General features: G+C 31.2%; 1 protein-coding gene across 3 annotated transcripts in view; it reads right to left on the bottom strand.

Moving 5' to 3' along the window:
• rhea (Talin_middle and talin-RS domain-containing protein rhea) overlaps window positions 1-21,569 on the bottom strand; it is a 23,834-nt gene extending 2,265 nt beyond the window's left edge. Inside the window, exons 1-6 of one of the 3 annotated variants that reach the window (XM_075821992.1) lie at window positions 20,673-21,569; window positions 15,666-15,732; window positions 6,699-7,042; window positions 943-6,557; window positions 746-865; window positions 33-659 (exon numbers count right to left, since the gene is read on the bottom strand). In XM_075821992.1, coding sequence (XP_075678107.1) covers window positions 33-659; window positions 746-865; window positions 943-6,557; window positions 6,699-6,855 — 6,519 coding nt within the window. In that variant the 5' untranslated portion in view covers window positions 6,856-7,042; window positions 15,666-15,732; window positions 20,673-21,569. Of the gene's footprint in view, window positions 1-32; window positions 660-745; window positions 866-942; window positions 6,558-6,698; window positions 7,043-13,205; window positions 13,375-15,665; window positions 15,733-20,672 lie in introns of those variants that run through there. The other 2 variants (XM_075821993.1, XM_027347462.2) reach the window with 2 other exon arrangements.

The following is a 21,569-nucleotide window of genomic DNA, read 5'->3' as shown; positions in this document are numbered from 1 at the left end:
TGTTAATGTAAAATTTGCAAATAATAAGTTACCTTGGCCGAATCTTTCAAATGCATCATTGCCGGATCATTAATATTTTTACCGGATGCTGTTTTCGTTGCATCAATCAATTCATTCAATGCAATAGCAACATCTTTTACCGAATTCAATAACATAACTTGTGCTTCGGAATTATTCGATCCTAATGTTGCTGCTCCTTGTTTGACAGCGGTTGTTAATTGTGTTATAGTTTGGACAGCATTTTGTGCAGCAACAGCTAATGCTTCCTGACTGGAAGCAGCACCAGCTACCAATGTTTTTGTATCTTCAACCAATGCTTTGGCTGTTTTAAGAATTTCATCTTTATAAATACCAAATGAATCATTTGGATCTTCAGGATTCAAGGCACCAGAATTTGCGAACAAAATTGTTGTATCAATATCACCGATAATTCCCTGTACAGAATTGGCAGCCATAATACAAGCCTGAGTTCCACGAGATCCAGCTTGAAATGCAGCTAAAACATATGAACATTTTTCCGAAACATTCCGTGCACTATCGGTCAATTCACGTTGACTATATGAATCACCTGGATTAGTCAGACAGGAACCAGCATTTTTTACAATATCAACACATGCTGTACCAAGTTCTTGTACACTACTTTTAATACGTGATGCAGTCTACAACGCAATGAAATGACAAAAAAATAAATATATTTTCAAATGTGAAATTCATTGCAAATATTTTTTTGGCTGAAAAAACATACCTCAATATTATTGGTAGCAGCAGCAATACCATTAACATCATTTGCTAAATTGGCATAATTTTCCGATAAACGTGTACATAGTGAACCAAGTTGTGATACCTGTGTTGATGATTTAGCACTCTAAAGTAACAAATGAAAACAAACAGAATTTAGTTAATTAAAACCATCATTGTCATCCAGTATTAACTATCACTTACCATATCTTGTGCTATTCTAGCAATATCTTTAACATTGGCAACCATTCTTGTTTGATAATCAACATATGAAAGATTATCTGGACTTGATCCACTACCATTCGAATAAATAGCCGATGATGCAGTAATACGGGTTAATGATTTTGTCAATTGTTCAATAATACTATTAACATGTCCTTCTTCCGATGCAGCTGATTGCATTAGATTTTCAAAATTTTTTATAGCATTTTTCATATCTTGACTTGAATCTTCAATTTCACTATGCAGTGATGTTGCTTTTGGATTACCACCACATTCTTTTACAGTATAAATCAGTTGTAATGCACTTTCACAAACTGCTTTTGATTTATCTAAAATTTGATTTTGTTGTTTATCATCCGGTATTTTTGATGCATAACCAATTGAATTTGATACTAACAAATCAAAATATCCAATCAATTGTGTTATTGAATGACCTAATTTTTCGGCTTTTGATTTTCCAGCCACACGAACTGGATCAATATTTTCACGAATTTCCGAAAGTGATGCACTAACAGCTTCACGAAAACCTTTAGCTGTATTATCATTACGTACATGTAGTATTTTATTGATTGCATCCAATGATGATTGATCCAATTTTTTAATACAACTACCCAATTTTTCCAGTGCATCATCACATTCATTTTGACCAGGTGAAGCATCTTTAATCGAAGTGACCAATTTTTTTATTGAATCACTAACATTTTTACTATGATTAGCAAGAATTTGCCAACCAGGTGGATCTTTCGGGTTGATGGCCAATGTTTTTGCCGACATAATCATATTGGATGATGCATCAATTATAGCTTTGCCATATTGTGTAATTGGTTGTTGATGTTGACGTGCTTTCCCGCTTATTTGTGCCGGTACTGATGCAAATTCCGGACTATTTGCAAATGAAATTAAATTATCCACCGATTCCAATAATGGCCGAGTTGCAATTCGACAATTTTCATTCATATGTGCAGCAGATGATTCTTCCAATGGTTTAATTTCTTTAATCAATGTTGCTGTTGCATTTGCAACATCTTTAGCTGATTGTACGAAATTTTTTCGATGATATGGATTCTGTGTACGTGATGATGCAACACGACATGCATTACATAAATTCGAAGTTGATTTGGCAATATCCGTTGCACAACGTATTATCTGATCTTTAGTTGCAGCCGGTGCGGTCAGTTGTGCACATGCATTATGTATAGTTTCCTGGCAACGATTCAATAGATTTATATCGATAATACCAGCACGACCAGCAATACTAGTTGGATCAGATGCACCAACTAAATAAGCAGCTTGTGCTGCACCTTCCAACAAACCACAAACCGAATCCGATGCATCACGTACCGATTCACCAAAACTTTCATGTTCATTTCTTCGGGCATTATTAGCAATACCAGTCATAGCATCACCTAAACGACGACTTTTTTCCGTTACCAATTCTAAACATTCAAAATATGTTGAATCATTCAGTTGAATGGATGGATTATCCAAATATGAACGCATCATTTGAATATTTTGTATTGCTTGGTCACATTCTTTTTGTCCTGGAGCCGATGATGAACAAATATCCAACAAATTACTTATACTTTGTGTAACTGAACGTGCTGCAGCAGCCATTTGACTACTTGAATTCGGTGCATTTGGATCGGCGGATACGGTTTTGGCTGATTGTAAAAATCGACTTGAAGATGCGGATAGACCATCTAAACAAGAACGAATTTGTTGTTTAACCAGATTGTCCGATGTTTGTCCGGAAATTTCATTTGTCAATTCAAATAATGTTGAATAATGAAGGGCAAAATTTTTCGATACAGGTGCCAATTTCGATGGTAAACGTGATGATTCAATTACTTCGGATGTTGATTCATTCAAACGTGTTGCAGCCATTTGAATATCATTTTGCAGTTCAGCATATGATTTATGTGATGAATAATGATGATCAAGGGTTAATGAACGAGTTGAATCGGAAATCTGACGAATAGAATCATCCAAATCTTTATGACTTGGCAAACAAGTTACACAATTTTGTAATGCACTTGATAATGATTTAGCAATATTTGTTAAACGTTGATGTCGTTCTGAATCCTGGCTATTTTCCAATGCCCAACGTATCTCTTCGAATAATGTAACCGATAATTCAAGAATTTGATTTGAATGATCCAATACTTGCATTTGTACATCACGTTCATTAGCAGTTGCAGCAACACCCCTTGCTGAACTGGTTAAATTTTTTAATGAACTTGTTACTTCACGAGATGCTGTCCCAATATAATTTTGTTCACCTTGTGATGTTGCACTTAACAGTTGTGCCATTGCTGATGCAACTGATTTACAAGCAGAATTCAATCGTGATGAACAGTGATCAAAATTATCACCAGGTAATGGTTTTAATGAATGTTTCAATGCAGCCATACGACATTCAGATAATTCTATATTCAATTGACGAATATTATCAATTGCAGCATTAATTTCATTTGAAAAACTACATGCTTCGGATGCTTTTGTTAAACAACTACGTAATTCGGATAATGCTTCGGCTAATTGTTGAGCTGATTGTGTCAGCTGTATGGATGCTGATTTATCCGATATAGTTGGCGAAGATGATAGCGAAACATTTGCCAATCGAAGCGAAGGACCCATAAAATTTTCACATGAATTTATTAATTGTGATTGTTTTGTTGAATTATTTGGTTCATTATGATAGGCTTTTATACTACTGACAACCGGTGGAATTGAACCATTCACTTCACGACATAATTGATTCATTTCATTTTGATTCGGTCCGTTTTGATTGTATGGTGCACAACCATGTACGGCAGCAATATTCTGTGTAGCCATTGCAGTAGCATGTTTTGCAGTTGCTTCCAAACGATTCATTAGTTTTTGTTTCAATGCATTACTTGCGGCTGTATTCGTTGCATTACGTAAATCTTCTGCTGCAGCCCGTAATGCTGCTTGTGAATTTGAATCATTTGGATTCGTAGCACATCCTTTTGCAGCTTCAACCAAACGTGATGTAGCATCAGCAAGGCTTTTTGCCGCCGATAGTAAACGTTTTTGTATATCAGAATCTGGTTGGGTTTCAGCTTGACCTTTAATATTCTGTATTAATTGTGATGTAGCCTGTGCAAGAATTTTTGCCTGTTTAACCATTTCAGATGCATCACCAGTACTACTAAACAAACGATCAGTAGCATCGAGAATAGTATCTACAGCACCATCATCACCAGGTTGTTTTCGTCCACGATGTCCAGTCGAACCCAATGATCGTACATAATTCAATAGATTATTTAAAGCATCATTAACTTCACCAGCAGCTTGATCAACTTGACCATTTAAATGATAATCTTGTATTGAATCTTTACAAACACGATTAATATTATCAACTGCTTTGCTAACTTCTTTCGAAGCATCAACAATTTGTTTTTGACAATTTGGACTATGTATAGTTGGAGCGACAACTTTTGCACATGAAACTAATTGTGATGTAGCTAGAGCACATTGTGTTGCAGCACTAATTACACGATTTTTTGATGCTTGATCATCACATCTACTGGCAACATCTTTTGCTTTCAATACTAATTTTGCTGTTGCATTTGCTACCGGTTTTGATAGTGACAATAATGTATCCGATGCTTCACGATCCATATTTTCATCATCAATATTATAAAGGAGGTTTGATGTTGCATCACTAACTTTATTGGCAGCTGTAATTAAATTCTGTCGCGGTACATTATTTGATGGTTCGGCTGCACGTAATAAATCCGAAAATGCATTACATAAATTTCGGGCTGCATCAATCAAACGATCACCACGATCATGATCATCCGATAGTGCAGCAATCATTTTAACATCTTTTGCCATTGCCGGTAGATTTGTTGTAATTTGACTAATAGCAGCACCTAAAGCAGGATGATCAACTTCTTCTTCGGGTACTGAAGTCAGGGTTAAAACTTGTGCAGTTGCTGCATTCAATGCAGCCATTTGTGATGATACTGTTGCCTTTTTAACATCCAATTGATCTTGTTTATAACCCAGATCTGGTCCATATTCCGGTATGATTGCTTTGGAATCTAATTCATTCAATGCTTTTTGTACTGCATCTTGACCAGTACCAATAGTACCAAGCAAAGCACGTTGTGGATCTGACAGTCCAGTTTGTAGATATTTTGGATGTTGTGCAGCCATAACTGGTGATTGTGTTAGCGTTGGTTGTGATTGTACAATTGGGATTTGTTTTACTTCTGGTATTTGATCAATTTTTAATAATTGTGGACCACCAGTACCAGTTCGAATGATACCTGGTATGGCAACATCTTCAATAATTGGCCGTGATGGTTTTGCATCTGGTTGATGTTGCATAATGGTTGCTTTGGATGGTGATACTGAATCTTCAATCATAGCCGATCCTTCATCACCATCAATACCAAAATGATCTTTTGCTTTTTTACGTCTCAGTATGATATCAATATAACCACCAATTAATTTTGAAATTTGTTCACCTTCCGTTGTTTGTACTGAATAATAACTATCTGAATAATCACCAAAATCTAATGTAAAACTATTTGGTGTTGGTGCCCAACGTTTTACTGTTGTTAATGGCCATGTTTTCAATATTTCTTTAGTTTTTTCATCCAATCGTAGAACACTATCTTTAGTGACGCCTAATAATCTTGGTACCAATTTATTTTTACCTTGCATTTTTTCTTTAACCAAGAAAAATGTAACACCATATGTTTTCAACAATCTTGCTTTGGTTACATAAAGAACTTTTGCATCCAGATTATTAACACGACCAATATGTTTTTTATGTTCCATAAAAATACGTTTTTCAATATTTTTTTGTTTCAGATAATCTTTTGGCAGGTAATTTTTCAAATCTAAAAATCCTTGTTTATGTTTAGTTTCAACATAATCACCATGATCAATTTGACATTGAATACCAGCAAATTCACATGCTTGTTCCAATGTAACTGGATGTTGTCCATTTATAATAGCATCTCTGGTTTGTACATATAATAAATGTAATTGCATCGGATCACGTGAATCAATATTTTGATCTGAATAAAAATATTTTCGTCGAAACACCAGAGTTGTCGAAGGGTTAATATCTTGTTCTTCCAATGTTTTTGAATGATCAATCCAATTCATATCATCATCAATTTTTAATTTACGTTTTAATTGTTCCATTTTTTGATCTTGTTTATTTTTACGTAAAGTGTTACGCATTAATGTTCCACCGCCGGTGCTGCCACCATTCATTGTACCATTCATTGTACCGTTAATGTTATTGCTGATATTTTCCATTTCCATTGATGGTTCCAATGATTCACGACAAAGTGAATATTCTTCATAATTTGCAACACCTAATTTATCGCATATAATTGGCATTAAATTCTCTACCGTTTGACTTGAATCAACATTTATTGTTTTGATTGATTCATCCAGCAAACGAATTTTTAATGGACGAATTTTATTACGAAATTCAATACAAGCATCATCACGAAGTAGGTAATATTGTAATTCACGTTCAGGATCCAGCCAGAATCCAGTTTTTATTCCATTTTCTTCTTTGAATGCATATAATGCATAATCGGAACCTATAAGTAAAATGAAGAGAAAAGGAAAAATCATGCAAAATTTTCATTTTAAAAATCTAACAATTTTCGTTCCAAATTAACCCTTTAACATTCAACTTGAATATTAGGAATTTTTGAAAGAAAAAAAAACTTTTCACTTACTTTTACCCATTTTAACACGACGATCATTTTGTTTTGAATAAATTTCTTCAATTGCTTTTCTCACTTTCATCGATGAATCTAATTGAATTTTTTTGATTGTTGTTTCGGGTGATTCTGGACCACCAGGAAAATGTATTTTTAATGATAATTTTGACATTTTTGTTTTTGTTTTTGGCTGTTTTCGTTTTTGGCTAAGAAGATTTCACATTTAAAAATTTCAATAAAAAAATTTAAGGCATATGCTGTGTGTGTGGAAGGCCGTTGGTTTGATCAAGTCCAAAATTGTATGTGTGTGATATGTCTTGTCACATAAGCCAAGTATAGGTTTTCGCTTGTTTTTCAATCTAAGCCAAAAATAAGGGAGAAAAAAATAAGGGAAAAAACAAAATGAACATTTCAATAAATGACAAAAAAGTTATTTAAAACATTTGTTTCATTGACCCTGTGTTAAATGCTTCAAAACCAAATTAAGCAAACAACACACACACACTTATGACATAATGATAAAATCTCTTCTTTTTTTTATTTCATTCAAAATACTGACAATTTAAGCACTAAACAACAACAACAATAAACTCATAACCATAGCACGTGTTTCATTCGTCGTCGTCGTCATCATCAAATAAAAATGTCCCGGAGAAAATCAACGCAATCGGTTATTCGAGGAAAAAAAGACATTAATAAATTTCCATTGAATTCTCGGGCCAACGAATGACTAGAGTGATTCTGTATAACAACAACAATTTACAGTGATTCTTTACGGATCATCAGACAAAAAACGATTCATTCGATTCGATTCAATGAAATGATGGATGAAAATTTTGATTCAAAAAGAAGTCAAGTTAAATTAATACACATTTTTGGCTTCAATTTGATTTAATTTAATTATCATCATCGTTGAATGCAAAAACAACAACAAATTCAGAACTGAAACAAACAGGGATATCACATTTTTTTTGGGAACCGAAATAAACAAATAAAATTCTGAGAATGGTTATGATAACCAAAAAAATTTCCATTTTTATGATTATATTTTTGTTTCACTGTTCGTTCGTAAAGTTCGGTGCAGTTTGTGTTTCGACATCGATGACAGGGCCAAAATAAAATAAAACAAACAATATATATAAACCAATGATGCTTCGGGTCGGTGTTATAATCAAGAATAAGGGAATCGAGAAAAAGAGAGAGAAAAAAAACTAATTTGATAAATGGACACAACTGGAATTTATTTGAAGATTCTCGAACAAAAAAATGATGATGAAAACGACATTGATTTGAAACGAAAAAAAAAATGTAACTTACAAATCTTTTTTCACTTCCAAAAGTGAGTTTTTTTTTGGTCGAAAAAAAAAACAAAAATAAAATCAGAAAAACAAAATCGATACAAAACAAAACAGAAAAAAAATGACAGGAAAAATGAAATGGAAAAAAAATGTTATCTATTTTATGTTCAATGGCGGATACAAATTTATTATTTTCCTTTGTTTGCCATTGATTGCTTGCCTGGTTGAATGTTGTTTGTTATTGGTTGAATGAATGATGATGATATATTTGGGGAAAAACAACAACAACAACAACAAGAAAAACACTGTTAAATAATATCAACAACAACGGTCATGATTTGATCGAATAAACTATCCTCATCATCAATGGAAACAAAACAAAACGAGAAAAAAAACAAACCAGGAAAGAGGTATATATCGAGTGAGTTTATGGAGAAATTTTTTCTTTTGTTCACTAGAAAATCTTTTTTTTAGCCAAAAAAAAAAATCAAATTGAAAATTAATCTCGAAAAAAACAAACAAAGAATTTTAATGAAATTCGTCTTATTTCATCATTTAAACATTACCCATTTTGTTGATGATTCGACGTTGTCGTCACCCGTCGTAATTATCATTAACATTATTATTATCATAATAATCAACGTGTAGGCGTTTTTTTTTGTGTAAAGAGATTGCAATATTCACAAGAATCAAGAATCAAGAAAATTATCAATGAAAATTCTGTTGATAATGATGATTGCTTTCTCACAATTTTAGTAAAAAAAACAAAACAAAATTTATAAAAATAGAATGATTTTTTTTTTTATTTAGGACAAATTGCAAACAAACAAACAGAGTAAACTGAAAGAATAAAAAGTTATGAACAGAATCTACCGGAATCAAAGTTGTAAATGACAACAAGAAAAAGTTTTCGTTTCTTCTGTTCAACACAATTAAAGTTTACCAACCAAAGAACACAACACTATATTACACCGTCATCGATTCTTGTTGAAATAGTGGATCGGGATACCGTTTTTTTTTTTGAAATTTAAAGAATCCTGTATATTTTTCGGTTTTGAAAACGAAACAAAACAGAAAAAGAAAATGACGCATTTTCGGACAGCGCATGACGGTAATTCCAAATGAATTCTGGGATGGTGCACTATTTCAGAGTTCTGTTTGTGTGTGTTTGTTTCAAATGTTGTACATATATAGAGAGAGATTGCGAAAACAAAAACGAAAAAAACGGTAAAAATAAGGCTGGAACAATATTTGTTTGTTGGAACATATATGGACAATTGAATCTTTGGAGCCAATGAATGATTCTCTGCGAGTGTGACTTATGATTGGACCATTTTATTGGATTTCGGTATTTTTTTCGCTCTTTTCACTGGTAATGTGTATATAGTGGAACTATGTGGAATCCAAATATACATATAGCGAGAATATATTCCTGAAAAAATGTAATTAGGAGCCTATAGGTTTTATTTCTAATATCAAAAACATACAACACAGGCGGGTTTTTTTTCCATCATGAAAATTTTCAAACCAAAAAATGGTTGACAAACACCACACACTTGGATGAAATTAGAAGGCATTTAGTGTGCCAAAGTTATATATTGCAAGTGTCGACTATATCGACTATATTGGTGTTTCTTTTGAAATAAGAAAAGAAAAAAATGAAGAAATTCTAGGCGGATTCTGAATTTTGTTTTCGGGTTCAGGGTGTGTGCAATGGAGACATTGGATGATGACTAACTAAACTAAAGATGAATGACTAAGAGAAAAATCATTTTCTCTTAGTCATCAGAGAAAAGATTTCAATTCAATTCAATTTTTTTGCTATTTGTGTAGAAATAGTCAAACAAAAAGAAGAGAGATAGGAAACGGAAATGACTGGAAGTTCATGGATTTTATTTCAGTGAAGAAAAATACCCGAAAATCCGATCCAAATGAAAAAACGAACGGGACTATTTTTGACGGATTCATTCATTAAATACAATGCGAAACTACAGAATATTCCAACAACAAAAAAAAAGATTCAAAAAGATTCTAATGATGTACATTCATAAAACAGATTCTCTCTCTCTCTCTCTCTCTCTCTCTCTCTCTCTCTCTCTCTCTCTCTCTCTCTCTCTCTCTCTCTCTCTCTCTCTCTCTCTCTCTCTCTCTCTCTCTCTCTCTCTCTCTCTCTCTCTCTCTCTCTCTCTCCGGACAGAATAAAAGTTTTTATTCATTCATTTTTTATTATCATTTTTTTTGTCTAAGTTGAAAATAAGAATGACAACAACGAACAACCGAACAACCAAAAATACGAAATTGATGATGCTAGTTGTGGGTTAAGAGGGCCTGGTTGTTTTTCATTTTATTCTGTTATTTATGGAAGGGACTATTATAAAATGAAAAAAAATAACGATTCTGGTCGAAAAAATTCTACCACCATCATCATCATGATGAAAAGTTTTGATGATGACCATCATGGTCATCAAGTTAAACACAAGCCACAAAATCTTTATTTTGCCGACAAAACTTTTCTCTCTTTTTTCCCTTGTCATTTTGGATTCTTTCAAGATTTAATGACGGTCGTTGTTGTCCGTTGACAACCAAACAATCAACGATGGACCAATCATTAAGAAAATGGGAATGAAAATCGGTTTTTTTTTCTTTCTTTCATTTGTGACATCCGTCGGTTATGATGATGATGATCGTTGGTTGATGTGATTGTCCACCCGTAAAATCATCAACAACAACAACGAAAATGAATTTTTTTTTGAATTTAAAGAGAAAAAAAATTGAAATTATGCTTGACGACAACAACCAGAATCAGAATCAGAATCAAAAGAATCTCTTAAATGATTACATTTTGGATTCTGGGGATCCAGAATCGAAACAAAACAAAAAAGTTTCTCTCTCTCTCTCTCTCTCTCTCTCTTGTCGTCGTCGTCGTTTCATGTGTGTGACAATAAATAAGACAAAGATGTAACAAACAATCAACCAACCAAACAAACGACGACGACGACAATAAAACAAAAAAAAACAAAATAATTAATTCATCGACCCAAACAAAAAATACAGTTAATGACTGAGAGTTGGGGAGCGAAAGATGGAAACAACAATATAAAAAAAATTGATGCGGACAAACAACGATGCAATATAATATCCAACAACAACAGTAGAAACTTTTCGAGAAACTAAACAGCCAATCAATTAATAACCAAGCAAAGAAGAAGAAAAGTCAGAAAAAAAAGTCAAGTCATCATAGATAAAAGGAAATGGATACATTGGATCATGATGATGGGTGATGGGCGACTTTTTTTGGTCGTTTTTTTTCTAGTCGCTTTTTTTCTGCTTTGAAATTGTATTCAGCACTTTTTGAAAATGGATTGATATGCAAGCAACGAACGAACGAACGAAATCATCAATTCAGAAAACATTAAGAGTCAAGTTTTTTCTGCTCTTTTTTCTGATTCTTGATTCTCGATTTTGTTGTTGTTCATTCAACCCATCAACATCATCAAAAAAAAAAAGAATCGGGAAAAAATCCAGCCAGAAAAAAAACAACTAACCCGAAAAAAACAAGCAAAAAAAACTTGGATTCGAATCAACCATGTGAAAGATTTTTTTTTTTGCTTTTCAGTCAGAAAAAAACGATGTTAGACATCTATATCTGACTGGGTGTGATGATGATGATACCCGACTGAAAACATTGAAGGAATAGAAAAAAAAACATTGGACAAACCCAAATACACACCAAAAAACACCAAAATACAAACGCAAAATGGATGTTATTTAAACAGAAAAAAATGGAATCAAAGAAAAAAATGAAATATCGATGACATGGTACCGAATAACCAAACCGAATATATCTTATGGATTTTCAATGATGATTTCTGAAAATGGATTTTTTGTTTTGTTTTGTCTTTTCATCGTTTGCTCGTTTGAAAATGTATCATCGATGACTGATGATGGATATTTTTTGTTTCGAGATCATAATGGTCGTTTGGTTGATTCGTTTTTTGTTTCGTATTTTTGTGGATGACTAAATTGAAAAGTGATGAGCCGAGTGGAATTCTGAATTCTGAAACGATCCTGAAAACACTGACTAAAAGAGACTTTTTTGGAAACGAAAAAACTGAATCGAATCGAAAATTCAACCAAAAAAAAAGCGAAACCAAACATCAAAGGAAACAAGAGAGAAGAGAAAAAATTAGAATTTTCTCTTTTGACTTGTCATCATCATCATCGTCATGAATGAATGAATTCAAATTTAGGAATCGATCGGAAACGATCAATATATGAAAATATATAGGGGAAATGGGAAATGAATAGGAAATAACCAACGAAATGAACATGAAAATAGGAAATGTGTTTCGGAAAAACAACAACAATCGCCGTTTGTCGTAAATATATTCAATCAAACTCGCAGAGATGGGATGGGAAAAAGCTATATGGATGGATGTTTTTTGAGGAAAAAGAACCTGAAACAAAATCTTTTCAGTGGATGATGATGATGATGATATCAATGTTCGCTTGTCGAATTGAATGTTTATGACTGATGAAAAAAAAGAAGAAAATTCCTACGCAAAAATTGATAAATTATAATGATGATAATTTGCTTTCTTTTGTACTTGGTACTTGTCTCATCTCATCATCATAATCATCATTGCTGAAATGAAATGAATGAAAATTTGAAAATTGAAATAATTTCTTTTTGCAAGACAAAAAGAAAAAACCGAACATTACCCGGGTTAGGGTCGATAAAGAAAAAAAAGTATTTAAATCAAACCAAAACAAAAGAAAAGAAATGAAAAAAAGATAATTTCATTAGCATCCTCCCTCCCCTATCATCATCAACATCATCAGTTTCGGAAATTATTATAAATTAAATCATCATCATCATCATAATAATCATTCCATTTTTTTTTGATTTAGACATTTTCATTAGTTATATTCTTTGAAGCCGGGATGCAATTCAATTTGTAAATTATTATCCATACATAAATTATACCACACACACACACACACAGAGAGACACCACGCACAATATGAATTTTCTTGTGAATCAAGAAAAGAAATTGAGAAAAAAATGGGTTCGTCAGATAGCATCATTGATCTTTGCTTTTAAAGCATTCTTTTGTCATCAATTTTTTTGACTTTTCTGATTTCGGTTCTTCGAAAAAAAAGAACATCAAAAAGAGGTGACATGGCAAAAAATGAAATGAAATGACAAAGAGAGAATACTCACTTTCAATATATAATAAAAAATGATTTTGTAGTTTCACCCAGTTATGTGTGCGTACGTGTTAATGATTGGTAAATCAATCGATCAGTTATTATGAGGAGGCATTCATTTCGATTTACAGGTCGATCAAAAAAAAGGTGACAAAATGAATTTTCAAAGTTAAATATTTTTTCTGTAAAAAAAACCGAAACAAAAGTTTAATTTTAGAAGAAGAAAAAAAAACTCATTGCTCTGGTGTGTGTTCTACATTTTCACTTGTCACGAATAAAAAATAGCTCTAGATTCCGGTAATGTAGGTTTTTGCTGTTTTTTTGGCATCAAAAACAATCGAGGCTGGTTGGTTTTTTTTGGCAAACGAACAACAACCGAAAAATTGTGACAAAAACTTTCACTTTTTTACAGTTAAAATTAGGAAAAACAAAAAAAAATTAAAAATATCAGTCGGCTTGAGGGAAAGAAACCGAAAAAAACATCCCGAATAATAACGATGTGGATGAATGAAAAACAACACAGAAAATTCAGGTCATGAAAATTTCTCAGAAAAAACTTAAAGAATTAAGCAAAAAAACTTACCTCTAAATTTGTTTGTTTCAAATAGGAAAAAATTCAAACAAAAAATCACATAGACGATGACATGGATTTCATTTTTTGTTTTCAAAATGAAAGCAATGCCTAAACTACACAAAAACCACACACTATACACACGTACACTTGATGTGAAATTGATGGCCACCGGAAATTTGCCAAGTCTTTTTGGCGAACAGCAACAACAACACAGCCACAACGCGTGTAAAGAGAGAGAAATTAATAATGAAAACATCAACAGAACAAACAAATTAAGCAAGTCTAAAGTTATGATTCAATACAAAGAGAGAGAGAATATTTTCTAATTTGACAAAAAAAAAGATTGAATGAAATGAGAAAAAAAAACAGGTAAGAAAAAAAGTTTTTTCGAGGACGAAAAACGTGGGCATCATCACCATATTGGCTGTATGTGTGTGTTTACGATATACACAGCACACTATTTTTCGATCCATAAATAGTCAAAAAAGATGTCTGTTTTAGGCAATTTTCATTAGCATGGTTAACACATATAAATCCAATGAATGAAAATTTTGAAAAGAAAAGAAAAAATCAAAAATCAAAGAGAAAAACAATTTTGATTTTGTTTCTTTTGGATTTTGAAATTATAATTTCAGATTTTCATTCAGAAGAAATTATTTTTTGTGTGGTCGGTGTAAAATGAATGAGAGAAAATCCGAATAAGAATTAGCTTAAAAAACAAATTTCCATGTTGGGAATTTGTAAAAGAAAAAAATGTAATGTTTTGTCAATAACATTACATTACATTATTATTATTATGAAAAAAATTGAAAAATTCCATTGTCAAATAAGGATAAACAAAGTTATTTAGTCGGTTATTTTCATTAATAATGGAGAAAAACTATAAATAAATCAATCAATACAAAAAATTTGTTTGTAAATAATCTATTTTATATAACGGTATTGTCATTATAATTTTGTAGAAACTTTTATTAACCCCGAACTATGATGACCATTATAAAAAAAATTTTTCATTTTGTAATAATCTTTATGATGATAATATTGTTATTATCCTGGAAAAAAAACGAAACAAAACCATTCAATGAATGTTGAGAAGAATAATTTTTCATAACTTTTCGCATCATCATTATTATCAGCATTATCAACGAAAACATATATGGGTAAACAAAACAACACTACAAGGGGTCATATCTCTCATCATCATCATCATCATTATGTGTTTTTATTATCATTTTTCATTTTGTTGTTGTTGTTGTTTAGGAACAAAACAACAACAACAAAATATGAATTTTATTTTCAGGAAATGTTGTTCATCAACAACAACAACAACAAAGCACAAGCGGCAAAAAACATTCAAACACAAAAAACATGAATGACGTTATTCAACAACGACGAAAACAATGAACTTATAATGTGACCTTATGTTTTTTTTTACATTTTTTGTTTTCAATTTTTTTTTAAATATGCATCATTAAAAAGAGAGAGAGATAATGATGATTATGATCCATAAACCACAACTATATTCACCCTAACGACCACAAATGATGAAATGAATTTAGTAACAAATAACCACCGGTTTTTTTTAGTTTAACCACAAACGATGATGATGGTAATCATCATTATCATTATTTATTATCACTTTTTTTTAAAAAGTTTAAAGATTTTTTTTTAAAACATAATGATAGCGATAACGAATCATTAAACATGAATGATTCATTTTTATATTTTTGTGATTCTAAAGATTAGATTTTATCTCAGTTGAATAAAGTGTTTTGAGCAAACAAAACGAAACTTGTAATTGAAAAAACAAAAAATCTTTCTATTGATTTTCAAGATTTTATCATTTTGAAATTTTAAAAAATTAAAATTTTAAAAAATTTTCTTTTAAAAAAAACTTACCCAACAAGGATTGTGTGTAGGTGGTTGGCTACCTCTTCTTCTTCTTCTTCTTCCGGTATTTTGAATTCTGGCCAAAAAAAAAGTTTTAAGAGAAAAAAATAACGATATAAATAACGATACAGGATGATTAATAATCACACACACAGAAAACGAAAACAAAAAAGTTAAAAAATCATTGGATTTTTACAGAGAATCATCATTAACACATAGCGCGCAGGGCGTCATTGGTAATGAACCATTTCAAACAAACAACCTTTACCAACGAATGTTGATGTTGGATGTGTACCGGGGAGAAGATTGGAAAAAAAGTAACTGAAAAAACAGAAAACAAGGGAGAAAAAAATGATAAAATCTATAATTTATGGCCAAACACACACACACACAGAGATGGAGAGAAAAACATGCACAAAAATGAATTTCGATCAATCGATCGATCATCAGGTTGGATGATTTATTTTGGGAAGAAAAAATTCAAAAAAGGAACAAAAATTTTTTGGCGCCAAATTCAAAAAAAATCAGAAAATCATGATTCTAGGTTTTTTTGGGATTTTGGGAAAACAAACGAACGAAAAATCAAATTTGATAACTTTTTTTAAACTTTGGTAAAGAATTTATGAAAGAAAAAAACAAACTTAACGAACGAATATCAAATTGAAATGATCATCCAGCCAAAATATCAATGATGATGATGTTTTTGTCGTTGTTGATCGTTGTTTGTTAGTTTGCTGTCGAGCCCAATCATCCCACACAAACATTCTACATCATACACAGATCATCATCATCATCAAACGACGAAAATAACGATGACGACGACGACGACGACTACGCCGACACAAATCATATCAACAACGAATGAAACATGGCAAACAAACAAGCAAATTTGTTATTTTGAAAAAAAAATGGAAAAAATACAGTGATTTTTGGTGGCCATGCCACCAATTTGGTTTGATTTTTTTTCATTTCATTTCATTTTGTCGTTGTTGTTTCTATGCAAATAGAAAATGATGATCAGGACACACAAAAATGATACAGGATATTATTTAAAAACAAACAAACAAACACAGGATTAATGAAATGATGATAGTGATGGACGATTAAAAAAAAATTTTTTTTTGTTAATCGACAACGAACAAAAAAAAAAATCATCATTATTTATGAAGAAGCAGCATCAGAAATTAGAAAAGAAAAATTAGGTGTTGTTCGCCAATATATATAGAACACGCGTGGGTTAATCTTGTTTCGTTTCTTAGTTTTTTTTTTTTTTTTTTTTTTTTTTGTTTAATCCCGGGTTATCAACAACAAACAACAAAAAAACAAGCAGCCAAACAAACGATCAACAAACAAACAAACCGGCTTTTTTGTATTTAAAAAAAAATGAATTCATTTTTCCGAAGTTCCGGTTGAATTTTGAAAATTGAAAAATTTTCAAAATAAAAAAAAACCAATATAGATCGCCCTCGCATTTTTCGTTCATTTTCTGAATTCAATTTGTAATCAACACAGTCTTTTCATCATCATCATTTCAATCAATCAATCAGTCAGTCAGTTAGTCAGAGAGAAGTGAAGAGAATCTACATTTAGTTTTATACTAAATGAATGAAAAAATAATGGACATGTCTGATGGATGGATGGATGAATGTAGTGATTCTGTTTCTGATTTTCAAAAATAACAACAACGACAATTCATTCCCTATTTATCTATTTTTATTTTATTTAGATTCTTCGAATTCTGGATTCTGGATGAATAATAAAACAAAATGATGATGATGCTTTTAATAAAATTAAAAACAAAAACTTTAGTTTTTGTTTTGCTGTTGTGTTTATGGGATAGGGTAGCAAGACCAAATTGATATAGATTCTCTCTCTCTCTCTCTCTCTCTCTCTATCTCTCCACTGATGTTACTTAATAGATTTTCATTTTAGTGAATGTTAGTGAATGATGGTGGTGGTGGTGGAAAATCAATATTGTTGTGGACATTGAAGACATTGAAGACATTTTCTTTTTCTACTATTTCTACACAACCAGAGAGAGAGAAGGAAAGATAATCAAATGGCTATTTATATTCAAAAGATGTTGATTGAATTAAAAATGGACCAACAATAAAAACAAAAAATTTGACATTGAAATTGACATTGACAAGTACAATGACCTGAATTTGTCCAGAATCAAACAAAAAAAAAGGATTTTTATTTTCACAAAATTCTACTCAAAATTTCGAGACAAACAACGAAAAAGAATTCATGAATTTTTTTTGATTCGATACCTGCCTAAAGATGGCGCCTCTTCATCTTTATAAATTCTGTAACAAGAATTACAGGATTTTTTCGTTTTGTTTTGCCAATTTTTGTCATAGTCACACATCACATAATGGCTATATATATGGGATATGAGAATGAATGAATGAGGAACAACAACAACAACAAAAGATGAAAACATTGAAATGAAATTCCACAAATTGAAAATAAAAATAAAAATGAAAAATTCAAGCAAATAAACAAAGAAAAGCTGTTCCAGGACCAGTGAAAAAAAAATAGAAATGTCATTCATTCATTCATGTTTTGTTTTGGGACAATTCATAAATTGAATGAATAAATCATCATCAACCAAGAAGATAATAGAATATTTATTCACAAAAGAATGAATGAAGAATCTCAAAAAATGAATGAATGAAAAAATTCAATAAATACATACCAAAAGAACTAAGAATTCTTATTTGAAATGACCAAAAATTGAATTCAATTGACGCACGTGATCAAAAAATTATGTAATACATCATCAGCGGTCACAATTCATGAATTCATGAAATGGAATATAATGGAATAACCTTTGACCTTTTTTTCTTGGAAACTCAGCAAACCAAAAAAAAAAAACTCAGCGAATCATATAAACACGAAATGGTGAAAAAGAACCAAATAAAAAAAATGTGTTTTTCGCAGTTTGTTGAGTATTTTTCCAAAACATGTGTCTCGTTTGGCAAACACAGTTTATCAAAAGCATGAATAAAGTGATACAAAAAAAAATGCAAAATGAATGAATGGAAAATTTTTGACATATGGTTTTTTTCTTTTTCTTGAAGGGGTCAAGGGAAATTCTTCTTCTTCTTTTTGGAAACACTTGTTTTTTCTGGAATGAAAATGAAAAAAATTTAAAAAAAAAATTTATGGTCAATTTTTGGTCAAGAAATTCTGCTTTTCGAATGGTTCGATTCGAATTTTCAAAATTCGTTCGATTTCTATTTCCACTCAATTCTCACTTTACTGTATTAATAGAATCGAATCATTTTGACGATCAGAAAAGATCATCATCAAAAAAAAAAATCATTCTTAAAATATGCTGCTCTATATAACCAACAACAACAACAAAAGTTTCATTTCATGAATGTCTACGGAATATCTTTTTTCTCGTTTCGTTTCTTTGCAACAACAACAACAAAAAATTGATGTCAAACTGGAAAAAACTTATTCTCAGCCAACACACATTATGTGATGAATAAATTTATTCAAAACCATTTCACTGATCATAATCATCATCATCATCATACCATCTATAGTCACACACAGTGTTCAAAATGAACGAAAAAAAGTTTTTACGCTTTTGTGAATAAATAAAAACAACGACAACGACGATGATGAAAATAAAAAAAGAAAAAAGAAAAATTGGATTGATATACATCTCTTTCTCTCTGTCTGTATTTAGAAGATGATTATGAAAAGGAAAGGAAAGGAAGAAAAGAAAAACAAACAACAAAAATCGGAAATTCCATATAAAGTGTTACTCAATGATGATGATGATCATGATATTTTTTCACGTTGTTTGTGAATGCAAAAAAACTTTAAAGTAAATCAAACAAAATGAATTCAAAAACCTTGAAAATTTCCTGAAAAAATTTCTGAACAACTTTCATCGATCCGATTTCCTTTTTTTTTGAAACAAAGAAAGTTTTCAATTCGGAGAAAAAACAAACAAAGCACAATGAAACTATGTGACAATCGTGTGTGTGTGTCTAATCCAGTGATTCTCAACCTTTTTGTTGTCGCGGCACAATTTTAGCGGCACAAAATATATATCAGTTGCATTTTCAGAATTTCGCGGCACACCAATGTGCCGCGGCACACGGGTTGAGAATCACTGGTCTAATCGATTCAAAATCAATCAATCAATAAAACTGATTAAAAATCAATGATGAAATGAAATACTTTTTTTCTTATTATTTAGGTATCATCATCATCATCATTTGATCAATCAAATCAAACATTTTTTGATTAAATTCTTTGATTTGCACTTGTTGTTGTTGTTGTTCAACATGGAAATAATCTCTTTTTACTGATTTACTGATTGATTGATCATATTTCGGCATAAAAAAGTTATGTTAAGTTGTTGTTGTTGTTGTTGTTATGGTTATCATTATTATTTATCGATAAGATTTTCTACTTTTTGCTCATTATATTTGCAACATTTTTTTTGTTAAGGGAAATTTTTTTTCCATGAACACCAGAAAAATTACAACGGATTTTCACAGTCAAACAAACACACAGCAGAAAATGAAGAAAAAGGATTATGATGAAATTCGTTCGACACACACAAGAACATCATTGAAAAAGAATTTAAAGATTATCTATCGACGTTAATTAATTTTCAACACTTTCCTATCATCAATAATTTAGTGTTAATTAACTAAAACAAACAAACATGAAAAAGAGAGAAAATTGTTAAATAAATTGACCTAAATCGATCAATCAATCAATCAATTGATTTGACAATTTTTTTTGGCATCATTAAAAATCTATTTAACACTTTAGCATTTTGTCGGGGAAAAAAATGGGGGGTATAAAAATTGATGAAACAAGAAAAAATGAAATTTTCTCGAATTTTGAAAAATCAAAAATAAAGAAAAAAATGTATCAATTTTGATTGATTGATCGAAAATGGACAACCCGGATAGGCGTGGGTGTGCGTGGGTGTTTTTCAAAATTCTGGTTAAGAAATTAAGAAATTAAAAAACTTACTGTTGCATCAAGTTTCGGTTTGAGATTTTCGGTTGATTTCTTTCTAACCCTTTTTTGGTTATCTGATGTGATGCAATGAAAGTGTACGGGATAAAAGTATCGGATTTCACTTTTAATTAATTTTTCCAATCAAACAATTCAGAATTTAGTTTATTGCAGACAAACGAGAAAAACGAGAGAAAACAAAAACAACAACAATAATTGAAAACAATAACAAAACAACAAAAAAGGAAGAATCAGAATTTCAAAGCGTTTTTTTTCGGATTGAGATCAACAACAGAATCCAAATAAACACAGACACACATCAGGTTGTTTGGTTTCAAGGAATATTCTGTTATTCAATATTTTCAAAATGAATCACACACACACACATCGTGTGTGTGTGACGAAAAAAAAATGATGTAAAGATTCTTTTCATATTAGTCACATATTGAAAGAGAAAATGCTGTTGGTGCAATATCGAAGAAGAAGAAAAAAAAATGATAAAATTAACACGATGTTGTTGATGCTGTCGATGATATTGAGAAGAACGTAACGCGGTTTGTTTTTTTTTTTGGTGTAATATTTTTTGGCTGGTTTTTATTTTGATGATGATTGAGGGGGGATGGATTCAATTCATCGGTGTGTGTGTGTGTGGGAGGGGGATTCGTTAAATTCGTATCACACACACAAAATTAAACGACAACCAATAAAAACATTTGTATACAGAAGAAGAATTTCAAAATAGGGTAGTGGTCGCTGTGGGTGTTGTTTTTTGGTGGTCGGATGGTGGTGGTGGTAGCTGTTGTTGTTGTTGTTGAATTGATCGAAAAAAAATGAATTTTTTTTTTAAATAATGAAACAGCAGAAAGGAAAAAAAATTGATCCGAAATAAAAACCAAAGTCAAAATTTTGTTT

This window comes from Dermatophagoides pteronyssinus, unplaced genomic scaffold, assembly GCF_027571235.1.
Source record: "Dermatophagoides pteronyssinus isolate colony J.1.1.1.1 unplaced genomic scaffold, Derpt_VIB-CSIC_2022.12 sq0014, whole genome shotgun sequence".
Lineage (NCBI taxonomy): Eukaryota > Metazoa > Arthropoda > Arachnida > Sarcoptiformes > Pyroglyphidae > Dermatophagoides > Dermatophagoides pteronyssinus.
Note: the sequence above shows the minus strand (reverse complement) of the source record. Positions and strands in the feature narration are given on the sequence as shown.